General features: G+C 38.8%; 1 protein-coding gene across 3 annotated transcripts in view; it reads left to right on the top strand.

Moving 5' to 3' along the window:
• Positions 1-14,632, top strand: part of MELK (maternal embryonic leucine zipper kinase) — a 90,487-nt gene extending 75,855 nt beyond the window's left edge. For 2 of the 3 annotated variants that reach the window (XM_011224565.3, XM_034664126.1), the window contains exons 15-18: positions 2,384-2,480; positions 3,716-3,884; positions 11,631-11,734; positions 14,095-14,630. In XM_011224565.3, coding sequence (XP_011222867.1) covers positions 2,384-2,480; positions 3,716-3,884; positions 11,631-11,734; positions 14,095-14,272 — 548 coding nt within the window. In that variant the 3' untranslated portion in view covers positions 14,273-14,630. Of the gene's footprint in view, positions 1-2,383; positions 2,481-3,715; positions 3,885-11,630; positions 11,735-14,094 lie in introns of all 3 variants that reach the window. The other variant, XM_019799308.2, reaches the window with a different exon arrangement.
• Positions 14,633-15,596: the final 964 nt, after the last annotated feature.

Consider the following 15,596-nt stretch of genomic DNA (forward strand, 5'->3'; position numbering starts at 1 on the left):
AATTTACTGAGCTACCTAGGAGCCCCTGACCTACTCTTGTTTTATGTTAAGAGCCTCATGAACCCAAATTCTGACATTGCCATGTGAACTGCTGCCAAATCATGTCCTGCCATTGTGCTTCCAGTTTACTAGTGGGGCTGATAGCCAGTTCCAGGGCTGTATTTCTTATAAAGATAGTATGAAAAACTTTGTCAGAATATTTCTTATAAGTTCTATTATTATGTTAATGGTATTCTCTCCTTCATCAACTCAAACAATACTTTCCCCAGAATTGTGAGGCTAGTTTGGTGTGATAAGCATTTGTGGCTGCCTGGGATTGTTATGAGGGTTCAGTGAGATAACATCTGGATATAGTGGGACTTTAGTAGTAGCTGCTATTGCATTTTTTCCTTATGGGGGTTGTTTCTTTTCTGTTATTTGTTAATATAGCTACAACATCCTTTGTGAGTCAGGGAGTTGGGTAGGGAGATAAGATGGACTTTAGCTCCCTGAGGGTTTTTTTTTTTTTTTTTTTTCTAAGACTGATGCTTATAATCCCTTCTGTTACTGTGTGTGTGTGTGGGGGGTGTTTTAACTTTAAATTTTTTTAAAGAGTGATTCATTTATTTTTTAGAGAGAGAGTGCGTGTGTGCGCACGCGCGTGTGTGTGTATGTGTTTGCGTGCGCGCATGCATATGTTGGGGGAAGGGGCAGAGGGAGAGAGATAATCCTCAGTAGACCTTGCTGAGCCCTGAACCCGACATGGGGCTCAATCCCAGTACTCCAGGATCATGACCTGAGCCGAAATCAAGTCGGCTGCCCAACCAACTGAGCCACCCAGGTGCCCCTGTATTTTTAACTTATGTAATTCTGAAGGTTTTGACATATGGATAATTTGGAATTTATAGTGTTAAAATGTCATCAGTTTGCTTATCTTGTCCCTGTGAGGAGGGAGACAAGATTGTGTCAGTCAAAAAGAATTATTGGCTGTTTTTATTTTATTTTTAAAGATTTTATTTATTTATTTGAGGGGTGCCTGGGTGGCTCAGTTGTTAAGAGTCTGCCTTTGGCTCAGGGCGTGATCCCGGCGTTCTGGGATCGAGCCCCGCATCAGGCTCCTCCACTGGGAGCCTGCTTCTTCCTCTCCCACTCCCCCTGCTTGTGTTCCCTCTCTCGCTGGCTGTCTCTCTCTGTCAAATAAATAAATAAAATCTTAAAAAAAAAAAGATTTTATTTATTTATTCGAGAGAGAGAGTGAGAGCACAAGCAGGGGGAGGGACAGAGGGAGAAGCAGACTCCCCGCTGATCAAGGAGCTGGGTGTGGGGCTTCATCCCAGGACCCTGGTATCATGACCCAAGCCCAAGGTAGACACTTAACCGACGGAGCCACCCAGGCGCCCCTGGTTATTTTTCTTTAAACATAAGAGCCACCCACGGAAGTTAGTGGCTGAAGCTCCAATTGATAGCTTCCATTAGTGCTTTACATTTGACTTTGACTCTGAGTCATTATTGATATTAGCAGTAACCACTTTTCTGAATCTTGTACAATCCAGTTAGTGACAATTTGTCAAAGAGTAACTTTGGATAGTAGTAGATAATCTTTGTGTACAAAGATGAAAACTATTTTCAGAGATGCCCGTGAGTGATCTTATTTTCTTATTCTTGTGGAACCAGTCAAAATAGTGCTGAATAGTCATAAACAAAACAAAACTTCTAATGTCTTTTTAAAAAACTTGATATCATATACTTATTATAAAGTGTTATTAACTTCTAAAGCGTATGTAATTTTTCAATCATGAACAAAAAGTTAACTAATCAGTGGTAACCAGATTGTTACTGTGAATTTGTCGCAAACTGGATACAAACACCCTAGTGGAATCAAACACAAAATTCTAGAATAGGGAATATAAAAATAACCAAAGCTCACAGCTGTTTAATAACTTTTGTCAAGATTTCACAGGGACTATTCTCTTTGCCTAACAGGAATTGAGTAGGACTAGGAATTGAATTAACACCTCTCAATACTATTTCACTTAAAAGTATAAATTGGATCCTTGTATAAATACAGATGAACTTATTTATAGAAAGGAAAATTAGTAGTCATAAAATCTGTATTATATGATCTATTTAAATTTGTCATATAATATTTATAATATAATTTTAAGCATGGCCTCAGTTTTGCAGTGAAGGAAAAGAGGAGCCACACATGCAAAGCAAAATGATTTTGTTTTTATTATAAATCACACGGAAACATTTCTTTAAGTAATGAGAGCCTAAACAGCACTGGCCAAGTGATTACAGTATTTCTGAGTCAATGAATAAGTGATGTATGCGTTATTGATAGAAGTTTTGAAACCATAATATGTCACCTGCATACGGCTTGTGTTTCTTGTTTCTCTAATAGCCAGAAACCAGTGCCTGAAAGAAACCCCAGTTAAAATGCCAGTAAATTCAGCAGGAACAGAGAAGTTAATGACAGGTGTCATTAGCCCTGAGAGGCGGTAAGTGTTGTTTTTTAGATTCTTTGATCTTCAGTATATGTAACCAGATTTCCTTTTTTCACATATGATAAGCCTGATTAAGGTAATAAACCATTGTATAAATTATGTTGGAGACTGTAGGAATGTCTAGCTGAATGATGATGGTCTGTGGCCATTCCTGGAGCTGTTGCTGCTGGCTTCCTCTTGGGGTAGAATTCTGAAACTCTTCAGGAGTAGGACTGGCACCTTAACATATGGCAGGCTGGGAAGACAGTGGCTCTGGCCCCAGCCACCTAGTACCCATTCTTTTTTTTTTTTTTTTTTTTAAAGATTTTAATTTATTTATTTGACAGAGAGAGACAGCCAGCGAGAAAGGGAACACAAGCAGGGGGAGTGGGAGAGGAAGAAGCAGGCTCCAAGCAGAGGAGCCTGATGCAGGGATCGATCCCAGAACGCTGGGATCACGCCCTGAGCCAAAGGCAGACGCTTAACAACTGCGCCACCCAGGCACCCCCCTAGTACCCATTCTGAGGCCCATCTCATCCTATGCTTCTGCCAGTAGAATATAGACATCCACTAACAGATAGCAGTTGCTCCAATAGTAAAGATACTAATGGGTGTTTCAAAGAAAACTCATTCCTCTTGTATGGACAGTTCTGCAGTGTTGGTGACCCTTCCTTGTCTTTTATAGCTATTTTTTTAAGCAGGGTCCATTTTGAGGACAATTGGGGAATTTAGACTCTGAACTAAATATTAGACAATACTATGGCATTATTATTTAATTTTCTTGATGTCATGTTGGTATTTTGGTAATGTAGAAAAGGTCCTTATTCATTGGCTATTTGTGCTGAAATGTTTCAGAGTGAAGTCTCATGATCTCTTCAGGCAGGTTACTTTCAGGTGGTTCAGCAAAGATGCACGTGTACTTAATGTATTTACTTACCTATATATGTAGAGAAAGCAAATATGGCAAAATATTAACAACTGTTGAATCTAAGATGATATATGGGTATTCGCTGTACTATTCACTCAACTTTTCTCTGCATTGACTTTTTTTAAAAAAACTAAGGGAAAAATAGTTTTGCCAAGTGGCATTTGGCCGAGGGGAGAAGTGATGACTATGTTCCAGTGGGAGATGGCTTTTGTGCTCCCTGGGCAGTGAGGTGGTCCAGCCTTGGCATGCTCAAGGGGCCTGTGAGGGCCCCAACTGGCAGGATGGCCAGCTTTACTCATGGGGTTTTGGGGTTTTTTTTAAGATGTCGCTCAGTGGAACTGGATCTCAACCAAGCACATGTAGAGGATACTCCAAAGAGAAAAGGAATCAAAGTGTTTGGGAGCCTTGAAAGGGGATTGGATAAGGTTATCACTGTGCTTACTAGGAGCAAGAGGAAGGGCTCTGCCAAAGATGGCCCAAGAAGACTAAAGGTAAGTGGACTGGAATTCTTTAACATGGATTTCTGAAGCTGACTGCTAACTGGACTCCCCCCCTCCCAAGAGAAGAATGAATTAATTGATTATTTATTTTATGCATTTTGATGCAATGGGCTTTGAGAATGCAGAGTAAATTATATATACTTTCTCCTTTCAACTAGCAAATAACTATAATTAAAATACTCAGAGTGATTAATCACAGAGGCAACACGGAGGTGGGAAAAACATGCGGCATATATGAGGAACTGAGAGCTGCCTCAAGGATGGGGACTTGAGCTTAATTATTGTATCTCTGGCATGTAGGAGAGTCCCTGACACATGGATACCTTTGTAGGCCGTTACAAAATATTTGAATGCATGGGAAGTGAATTTGAACTTTGAATGTGGTGTATGTGAAGAAAATAGTGAGTAGCAGACTGGGAAGGTAGACCAAGAGGTCCTCACAGGCCTAAGAGATTTGGACCTTATTTGATAGTCCTATTATGCTTTAAAAGGCTTAATGTGTTAGTGGTGTGGACAATATGTTCAATTTGTAAAGGAAAGGAAAAAGAAGTTATTAGTGGGTATAAAATACTTTTTACTGTTTCAGATCCTCTCAGCATTCCCTCAGACATCTAATGAATGACATGTTTGTTTGGGGAAGTAAGAGGTAAAGGTATGAATAAGATACAGCCCATATGATTGAGGATCTTGTGGAGTGGCAGTGAAGACAGGCAAGGATGTCGCTCTGGGCTGTGATAAAAACATCTTCCAAGAGGTGTGGGGCTCAGACGAGGCCAGAGAAGATGGCAGTGTTGCTTATGGTTTGGAGAGTGGGTCTGTGTTTAGTTTTTGTACTGAGACTCTCACTGGGAGCAAATCTGGACAGGTTTGGGGAAGGAAAATGTTGAGCTGTTAGGCAGAAGTGTGTTTCAGGGAGAAAGTTCGTTTATGTCCTGCTTTAAAGTGGAAGAAGATAGGACTTCTCCATTAATATTTGTTGACTTGTTGAACTTGTATAATGCACTGAGAAGTTTTGCACATGACTGTGTATTAGGTATATTTTGTCCTTTTGTTCTAAGATTTCTCTAGATGGAGACAGTTAGTGAAGTATTTCAAGCCCTGATATTGGGATTAAGAAAACCATACTGTCATTTCTTTGAAAAACATTAGATAAAGAAAATTAAGGAAACATGTCTAATCATATACATTACTGAGAAGCTAAGCAGTTATCAAATACTGATGGATAATATCCTAAAAGTGTTCACCTGTGTAAATTGCTTGGAGCCTGAATGCATTTTCCAGTGGGAACTGCTATATTTGTTGGCTTCCCAGGTATTCCCTAATACTTCCAAGATATAGGTTGGGAATGAGAAGACCAAGGTTCTAGCCTCAGCTTTGTACTGTGTAGCTTGGATAAAAGTCATTTTATCCTTGACTGCCTCAATTTCGTTAACTGTAAAAACTGCAGGTAATTTCTACCCCAGCAGCTTCTCAGAGCTGGGATGTATGAAAAAAAAAAAAAAAAAGCCGTCTCTGTGAGGTGTGCAGGAAATGCTCTATTACATAAGGTGTTCCAGTGTTGAGTAGCATTGTTTCTATCCATATTGAGCATTTTAACCCCAATGGAGCAGAACCACAGTACTAATTAGCACACACCTAACATTGGAAACTTGACCTAACTTTGGATCTTTAACCCTTTATAATGCTTTAAGTTTTTGCAGAACTGCAGAGCTTGCTTTAGGAAATTAGTTTCATTTTTTCCTCCCTATCTCTTATATTAAAAAATTATAAACTTACGGGGCGCCTGGGTGGCACAGCGGTTGAGCGTCTGCCTTCGGCTCAGGGCGTGATCCTGGCGTTATGGGATCGAGCCACATCAGGCTCCTCCGCTCTGAGCCTGCTTCTTCCTCTCCCACTCCCCCTGCTTGTGTTCCCTCTCTCGCTGGCTGTCTCTATCTCTGTCGAATAAATAAATAAAATCTTTTTAAAAAAAATTATAAACTTACAGAAAATTTAAAAGGATGGTACAAAGAACACCTTAGGTTGTTAATATAGCAAATCATATGTAGTTAAGCCCTCTTGTAGGAAGCAATTTGTAAAAATCTGAAATTTTAAAAGATAAATTAGGATTAATTCTTTATTTTACAAAAGGAATCACTAAAATTGTGATTTGGAAGTGTTCTGCTTATTATCTTGACAAAACCAATTTAGTTTGGTGAAGCGGCCCTGGATGGGGACCCAGCAGACAGAGGATCCTGTCATTAGCTTTTATAACTTGAAGCTGGGTCCCTAAACTCCAGTCATTTAACTCACCTTCATCACGGCATATCATCTGCACTGTTATTTATCTGGCATTTTCTTTATATTGACTCTAAAAAAAACAGATTTATAGAGGTATAATTGACATAAGTAAACTGTACATATTGAAAATGCATGATTAATATACTTTGGCATTATATAAACACCTGTGAAACTATCACCACAATCCAGATGGCTTTTTTTTTTTTTTTTAAAGATTCTATTTATTTATTTGACAGAGAGAGAGGCAGTGAGAGAGGGAACACAAGCAGGGGGAGTGGAAGAGGGAGAAGCAGGCTTCCTGCTGAGCAGGGAGCCTGATGCGGGGCTCGATCCCAGAACGCTGGGATCATGACCTGAGCTGAAGGCAGACACTTAATGACTGAGCCACCCAGGCGCTCTAGATGGCTAACTTTTTAAAAACTTGAGTTTATTTTTATTTTTTTATTGTTTTTTTAAAGACTTATTTATTGTAGAGAGAGAACATGTGTGTGTGAGTGGGGGGAGTGGCACAGGGAGAGAGAAAGGAGAGAGAGAGAATTTTCAGGCAAACTCCCCACTGAGCCTGGAGCTTGACCTGGGGCTCGATCTCACAACCTTGAGATCGTGACCTAAGCCAAAATCAAGAGTCTGACGCTCAACTGAGTCACCCAGGTACCCCTTGAATTTATTTTTAAAGAAACTATATATTATTAGTTTTGCTAATTATGTTTTTCTAAATCCCAGATTGGAACAAATATATAAATACTAAAATAAAAATACAGTTGACCCATTGAACAACATGGGTTTGAACAGTGTGGGTCACTTATATGTATATTTTTTTCAACAAATACTTTAGGAAAATTTGGAGGGGGGTTATGACAGTTTGGAAACACCAAAAAACCACATAGCCTAGAAATATCAAAAAAATTAAGAAAAAGATGTCATGAATGCATAAGATATATGTAGATATTAGTCTATTTGATCATTTACTACCATAAGATATAAACAAATTATTATAAAAAGTTAAATTTTATCAAAACTTATGCACACAAATATACCATACATAGCACCATTCACAGTTGAAGGGTGAACAAACTTAAAGATGCAGTATTGTAACAGCCTAAAATTGACTGTAATACATGCCGTACCACTGTAGTAATTTTGTAGCTACCTTCTGCTGCTCTTGCGGTGAGCTTGTGTTGCGAGTATCTGCTTAAAAACGCTGTGTGATGTGGGGTATCTGGGTGACTCAGTGGATTAAGTGTCCGTCTCTTGATTTTGGCTCAGGTCATGATCTTGGGGTCCTGGGATTGAGTGCTGCTTTGGGCTCTGCTCAGTGAGTCTGCTTGCCCCCTCCCTCGGCCCCTCCCCCTACTCGTGCCTCTCTCTTTCTCAGATAAATAAATAAAATCTAAAAATAAAGTTAAATAAAATCCCATGAAAAACACCATGTGATGCTGATCATCTCCATGTGAGCCGTTCGTCTTTTCAGCAAGTTGCATATCACAGTAAAAAATGATCTCTCGTGGTTCTTGCATATTTTTCATCATGTTTTGTGCAGTGCCATAAATCTTGAATAACACTAGGGGACCCTATGTAGTGCCACTAGTGATGCTGGAAGTGCCCCCAAGAAGCACAGAAAAGTCATGACATTACAAGAAAAAATTGAATTGCTTGATATATACCATAGATTGAGGTCTGCAGCTATGGTCGCCCGCCATTTCAAGATAAATAAAGGCAGTAAAAGGACCATTGTTTGTTTTTTTGTTTTTTGAAAAAAGGAAATTCATGAAGCCCTTGCTGCAGCTATGCCAACAGGCACAAAAACCTTGCACTTTTTGCAAAATGCTTTTCTTTTTAAATCTCATATTGAAAATGCAACTTTTATGTAGGTGCAGGATTGAAAGGCATAGAAAGGCATACCTATAAACTTTCATATGATTTGAAAAAAGATGAAGTCGTATTATGACAACTTAAAGCAAAAGGTGAAGTATCTAAAGTTGGAGAATTTAATGCCAGCAAAGGATGGTTTGATAATTTTAGAAAGAGGTTTGGTTTAAAAAAGGTCAAGATCACAGGAGAAGCAACTTCTGTGGACCAAGAGGCAGTAGATACTGGTTCCCAGATGTCATTAAGAAAATCATTGAGGTGGGGCGCCTGGGTGGCACAACGGTTAAGCGTCTGCCTTCGGCTCAGGGTGTGATCCTGGCATTATGGGATCGAGCCCCACATCAGGCTCCTCCGCTATGAGCCTGCTTCTTCCTCTCCCACTCCCCCTGCTTGTTGTTCCCTCTCTCGCTGGCTGTCTCTATCTCTGTAGAATAAATAAAAAAAAAATCTTTAAAAAAAAAAAAAAAGAAAAAAAGAAAATCATTGAGGAAAAACGGTATCTTCCTGAACTGGTTCTTAATGCAGACAAGAATACCCTATTCTGGGGGGGGGAAATGCCACAAAAGACATCTATTAGTAAGGAAGAAACACAAGTACCAGCATTTAAGGCAGGCAGGGATAGGCTAGCTCTATTGTTTCATGTAATGCAGTTGGGGTTATGATCAGCGCTGCCCTTGTTTATGTAGCTGCTAACTCCTGAGTCTTGAAGGGAAAAGATGACCAACAGCTGCCAGTCTTTTGGTTGTACAAGAAGGTCTGGACAACGACAATCCTTTTTCTGGATTGATTCCATCAGTGCTTTGTCCCTGAAGTCAAGAAGTACCTTGCCAGTAAAAGACTGCCTTTTAAAGTTCTTTTAATATTGGACAATGCTGCTGGGTCACCCAGAACCCCAAGAGTTCAACAATGAAGGTGTCAAGGTGGTCCGCTTGTCCCCAAACACAATGTCTCTAATTCAGCCTCAAGAAAAGGGGGTCATAAGGACCTTTAAGGCTCATTACCCCCAGTACTCTCTGGAAAGGATTGTCAGCGTTATGGAAGAGAACGTCATGAAAGTCTAGAAGGATTACATCATTGAAGATGCCATTGTTGTAACAGAAAAAGTCGTGAAAGCCCTCAAGCCTGAAACAATAAATTTCTGCTGGAGAAAACTGTCCACATGTTGTGCATGACTTCACAGGATTTACGACAGAGCCGAGCAAGGAAATCATGAAAGAGTGTATGGATATGCCAAAAAAAAATAAGGTGTGTGTGTGGGGAGGGTTTCAAGATATGGGTCTTGGAGGAATTCAGGAGCTGATAGACACCACACCAGAAGAATGAATGGAAGATGAGCTGATGGAGCTAAGTGCTTCTGAACCAGTGCTAGATAATGAGGAGGAAGATGCAGAGGAAGCAGTGCCAGAAAACAAATCGGCATTGTGCAGGCTGGCAGGAGGGTTTCCATTATTCAGGACTACTTTTGATTCTTTTATGACATGGACCCTTTAATGAAATGAGCACTGAAACTAAAGCAAACAGTAGAAGGAGGATTGGTACCATATAGAAACATTTTTAGCAAAATGAAAAGCGTCAAGTCAGGCAGAAATTAGGATGTATTTCCATAAAGTTCCACCAAGAGTGCCTACCGCTCCTGCTTCCCTTCTACCTCTTCCACCTCTGCCACCCCTGAGACAGCAAGACCAAGCCTTCCTCTTCCTCCTCCTCCTCCTCCGTCTCAGCCTACTCAACATGAAGATGAGGATGAAGACCTTTATGATGATCCGTTTTCACTTAATGAGCAGTGAACAATTCTCATATCATATGGTTAATAAACTCCCCTATTGTGTATGTGTGTGTCTTCATGTGAACATCTAATAGCTGTACAAGAATCATGAGACATTTTTGTGTCATCATCATTACCTAAGTATTCATCGTGTAGAACATTGTGTTCAAGACTCACAGAAGTGGATTGTCTATCTTTACTTAGACATAAGGTGAGTGATATTTAATATAAAATTAATAATGTGTTAGTTTTCTTACTGTTGTATAACTTTGCTGTCAAAGAATTATGTTACTGTACGGTATGCTTCTTTTGTGATTGGAGAAACTGCTTATCAGCCTATCATCACCAGCAGGTGTTTAAAAAAATACATAACAATGTTTCTAATACTGTGTTATGATTATGACTGTATTACTGTATCTCATAAAAATTTTACAACCATTCATTAGTGTATAGGCTAAGCTACTGTGAAGCAATCATATTGATTACACTAAGCTACCATGAAGCAATCCTATTGCTGCTTCTTTTTATCAATGCATGAATCACTATACCTGTAAATAAATATAACTTTCTTTTTCACATTATCTTTTCATTTTTGATATCTAGTGTTAGTAATACATGTAATATCTATAGTGTTTTGTGTCATATAAGACTATTGATGCAGGTAATAACAGACAGGTGATAAATAATTCATCTTATAAACTAAACTTACAGTATTGATAAATATAGTACAGTACTGTAAATGTATTTTCTCTTCCTTATTATTTTCTTTATAACATTTTCTTTTTTCTTTTTTAAGATTTTATCTATTTATTTTGACAGAGAGAAAGACAGCCAGCGAGAGAGGGAACACAAGTGGGGGGAGTGGGAGAGGAAGAAGCAGGCTCCCAGCAGAGCAGGGAGACTGATGCGGGGCTCGATCCCACGACCCTGGGATCACGCCTTGGCCAAAGGCAGACGCTTAACGACTGAGCCACCCAGGCGCCCCTTAATAGACATTTTCTTTTCTCTAGCTTACTTTATTGTAAGGGTATAGTATATAGTACATATAGGGGTACCTGGGTGGCTTAGTCGGTTAAGTGTCCAACTCTTTATTTCAGCTCAGGTCATGATTTCAGGGGTTGTGAGATTGAGCCCTATGTCAGGCTGAGCATGGAGCCAGCCTGGGATTCTCTCCCTCTACCCCTTCTCCCCCCAGACCCCTGCTCACACACCCTATCTCTTTCTAAAAAACAAAAACAAAACAAAGTAACTAAAAGAAATACATATACAGAACACGTGTTAATTGACTATTATGATATCTGTAAGGCTTTCGGTCAGCAGTAGACTATTAAGTTTTGGGGGAGTCCAAAGTTATATGTGGATTTTTTACTTCACAGAGGGTCAGTGCCCCTAACCCCTGCATTGTTCAAGGGTCAGCTTATATATTCCAACCACATTTCCTAGGGCATTTGTTTCATTTCCCACAGTTCACATTTTAGGACTATTAATATCTATAGCATAGCGTGGGAAGGGAGAAACAAGTAAAGCTCAAACAGACATGTTAATTAATATTTATGTATTTCTTTAAAAAGATTGGTAGGAGAGGAGGACGAAAGGTTAAAAAGGATGATATGGATGTAGTTACTAGTGAACATGATTTCTCCAAGCTCTTCAATGCCATCTTACTTCAGCTTACCCAGAGTTGGTTGTAAATTGTTTCCGTATTTTTCTGGAAATGTTTCCCTTTGAACTGGTACTATAATGAGTTTGGGATCTCTCAATTAGGTAGGATGGTCTTTGTGTTGACGTAAAGATATACTTACCTCTTCTTTTTCTTTTTTAAGCTTCACTATAATGTGACTACAACCAGATTAGTGAATCCAGATCAACTCTTGAATGAAATAATGTCTATTCTTCCAGAGAAGCACGTTGACTTTATACAAAAGGGGTAAGAAGCATACTTAGGAGCTTTTGCATTTATTGCTTGATGTCTTTTGAACTTTGAGAAAACACGTGTGATTCTTCTCTTCTCTTTTAAAAAAATATTTCTCCCACCTCATTTTCATCAAAAAAGCTTTTATGCTAGTGTAATTGTTCATAATTCAGTCTCGTTGGTATTATATGAGCTAGCACCATATTGTCACCACTTTCAAAGTTAGACTTTTCAAAATAGGAAAAATCTAAACTTCTTCCAGCTTTCTTTTCAGTCGTCTATTTTCCCCTGATGTTCTGCTTTTCAATAATATTTATAAACTGTAATCTAAATTTATGAGATACCTCAAACCAATTAAGGATTTATGTAGAACCCTTTCCTTTATGACTTGCTGTTGGGTAGGTCTGGGTTTTCAGCACTTTATTAAATTATTTCACCTGAACTGTTTCCCACTGTTGAGTGAGCTGCCAGCAAAGCCTCTGTGGCTGTGATCTCATGGTCTGAATGGCCACACCTCTTCTCATCACCTAAGATGTTCATATTTCTAAGCATTTTCACTATGTCTCTTTAAAATTTCATTATTGAGGCAGATAAAAAGAGCCACTAATAGATATAACAAAATATTTAATTAGAATATTCAATGTAGAGTACGATTTTAAGAAACAATCTTTTGCAAAAATAATTTTATTTTTCATTATCTCTGAATGTTGGCAAACATTCCTTACTTGAACCCTGGCTTTCCTCTTTAGGCGTCATTAGCACACATATAACTCACTCTGGCCTATTCTTCATGCTTGGGCTTTGGTGATGGTTCCAGAACCTCTAGCCAGATCTATATCAGAAAGCTTTCAATAATCTCTCCTTCAGCATATGATCTCTCCTTCTGATCACCAACTAGCTGTTAACCAATAATTTATTCTTCTAACTTCCTGATCAACTGCAAAGTTCCTGCCTTGATCCTTTTTTTTTCCTTTTTAACTTTTCTGTTTATTTTTAACTACTTTGTGAAAAAGCAGAGCAATAAAATTTAAGTTTTTTAGTGGTGTGATGTTACTAATCTCGGGTATATTCCATTATGATCTTTTCCAAGCTAGAAGAATTGGTTTTTCTCTTCCATAGACTGAATTGCTCTATGCGTCATCTTCCCATCAGGCACCTTAACTATAGGGTACTCCTCTTGGCATTTCTGATAATGACTGCTCATTTTTAAGAGATCAGGACCCCAAACACAGATCTAAATTAGTAAGAAAAAGGATGATATTTTGTGAAACCTCGTAACAGATAAGTATTTTCTCTACACTTCCGTGGAACACTGCCTAATCCTCTGCCCCTAAATATTTAGGGAAATGAAATTTAAAGTCGATTCTATTGTTTATTATTTATTGGAGATTAGTAAGACATCTAAAATATCATGCAAACTAATTAAAAAATTGATTTACATGAATTCAATTTATCTAACTTTGCAGGAACATACCTATTTCTTTCTTTTTTTTTTTTTTTTAGATTTTTTATTTATTTGACAGAGATAGAGACAGCCAGCTAGAGAGGGAACACAAGCAGGGAGCGGGAGAGGAAGAAGCAGGCTCACAGCAGAAGAGCCTGATGTGGGGCTCGATCCCAGAACGCTGGGATCACGCCCTGAGCCGAAGGCAGACGCTTAACCGCTGTGCCACCCAGGCGCCCTGGAACATGCCTATTTCTTAAGATGTGTTTAAGGCTTCATTTGGCTTGGGCCCTCCCATCATCAGAGTTGTTATGTTGGCAGTTCTAGTTATATTCACCACGTGTTTCAACTATGGGAATATACCATCTCCATGGGCTTTCTGTTACAACTCTGCCGTAAAGTGTAACCATCATAACCTCTTATCACTATTAGAAAAACCTCAAAAACATACGCCCTTCTGACAGATTGGTAGCTTCAGCTTTATTTATATGAAAGACAGAATTTTCAGACACAAAAAATATTCTTAATCTTCCCTGCACTTTTCTTTGTTGTGAACATTGTGGAATGACCTAACGTTCACAGATTACACTGTTGAAGGAGATGCATAACGAAGGCCAGAAGATTTCTTGAGCATGAATGGCATGAGTAGCTATAAAAGAAGGCCTTTTCTTTGGACAAGGGAAAATTCTGATAAAACCTTTCATCTTTATTCTTTCTTAAGATCCTCGTTCAGCTTCTGGAAAAACACTAGTCATGCTCCATGACTAAGGTATAGCTAAGTCATTTGGAAACTATAAGCAGTAATAGATTGCTTAATGTGAAATAATGGTTCATTTTCTCCACTGGCCTCCTAGAGGCTTAGAAATCTCTTATATTATACAGAATATTCATGGTGTTCCTACTAACTGGTTTCTTATCTTGTTTTTCATAGCTATACACTGAAGTGTCAAACACAGTCAGATTTTGGTAAAGTGACAATGCAGTTTGAACTAGAAGTGTGCCAGCTTCAAAAACCCGATGTGGTGGGTATCAGGAGGCAGCGGCTTAAGGGTGATGCCTGGGTTTACAAGAGATTAGTGGAAGACATCCTGTCTAGCTGCAAGGTATAATTGTTGGTTGGTCGCCCTTGCCCGCCCCCCGCCCTCTGCATGAATATGGGTGTGAGACAGCCTATGTGGACACCGGTGTGATTGGTTTGATTTTTAAAGTTCTTTGGAACTACAGACTTCTTTCTAAAGAGCTGTCTTAAGGACCAATATCTTATTGTTTTTAAACAAAAGATATTTTGCTGATGAATCTAAGGCATGCCCATCTGTCATTATCTATTACTGTCTTTTTTAATCATGTGGTTTTGTATATTAATAACTGTTGACTTTCCTAGATTCACTTCCATATGTGAAAGGAAGTGAACTATGTCTCCTTTTAAATGTGTAATTTCTTTCTGAAATAAAACCATTTGTGAATATAGCAGGCTTCTCCTCTTCTTTGTATTTGATTTTGATCCAAATAAAACCTCAAATGGCTTCCTGACTATTAAGTAGAGACCATTTGGAGATGTTTTATCTGTTATCAAATATGCCTTGGGCAGAAAAACAGATAAGAATTCATTTGCATAATTTTTTCCTGTCTCTGATTTAAGTAGGATTTATTGAGATCGTTAACTAAGTCACAGCTGTGGTTACCAGAGTTAAACAACACATTTAATATGTTGAATAAAAGACTATTGACTTCAGTAAGTGTGTTCGGTCAACAATGATAAGTATCTGAACTATGAACCCCCATGAAATGTTACTTTATGGTAATTTTCCTTAAGTCTCAGTGTTGGCCCCAAATTTGTATTTTTATTTCATTTTATTGGTCTCTAAAGGCTAGCACTCAAGTTTTATTTGTATGGATTTTACCAATTAAACTAGTTGGAGAAAAATAGCACTACTTCTAGTCAGAAGTGGGAGTATTTTGTCACTCATTTATTCAGTAAACATTTACTAAGTGCTTACAAACATTAGGTTCAGGGCCTGAAGATGATACTGTCTAGTAAACTCAGGGAGCTCAGACTCGATTAGGGGCAGATGCCCGAAGTAGTATTTATAGTATAGAAGGGATCGCCAACTTTGTCTGGAGGAGTAAGGGATGATTTCTTGGAGGAAACAGTATTTGTTCTTAAAGGATATATAGGTGTTCATCAGAAAGAGAAGAGGGAATATGACATTCTTGGCAGAAGAAGGGTATGTGCAAAGGCGTGGAATTATGAAATAGCATGCCTTGTTTAGGGTGGAGGCAGAAGATGGCGCAAGGGGGAAATCGCCGGAGATGAGGGCTAAACATTTAGCTGGAAATAAAGTGACGGAAGAACTGGAAGGGACTCGAATGCTCCACTAAACTGTTTTGGCAAAGGGAAGCTGTCAAGGGGTTTTAAATTTTTTAGAAGAGCTT

This window comes from Ailuropoda melanoleuca, chromosome 7 (assembly GCF_002007445.2).
Source record: "Ailuropoda melanoleuca isolate Jingjing chromosome 7, ASM200744v2, whole genome shotgun sequence".
Classification (NCBI taxonomy): domain Eukaryota; kingdom Metazoa; phylum Chordata; class Mammalia; order Carnivora; family Ursidae; genus Ailuropoda; species Ailuropoda melanoleuca.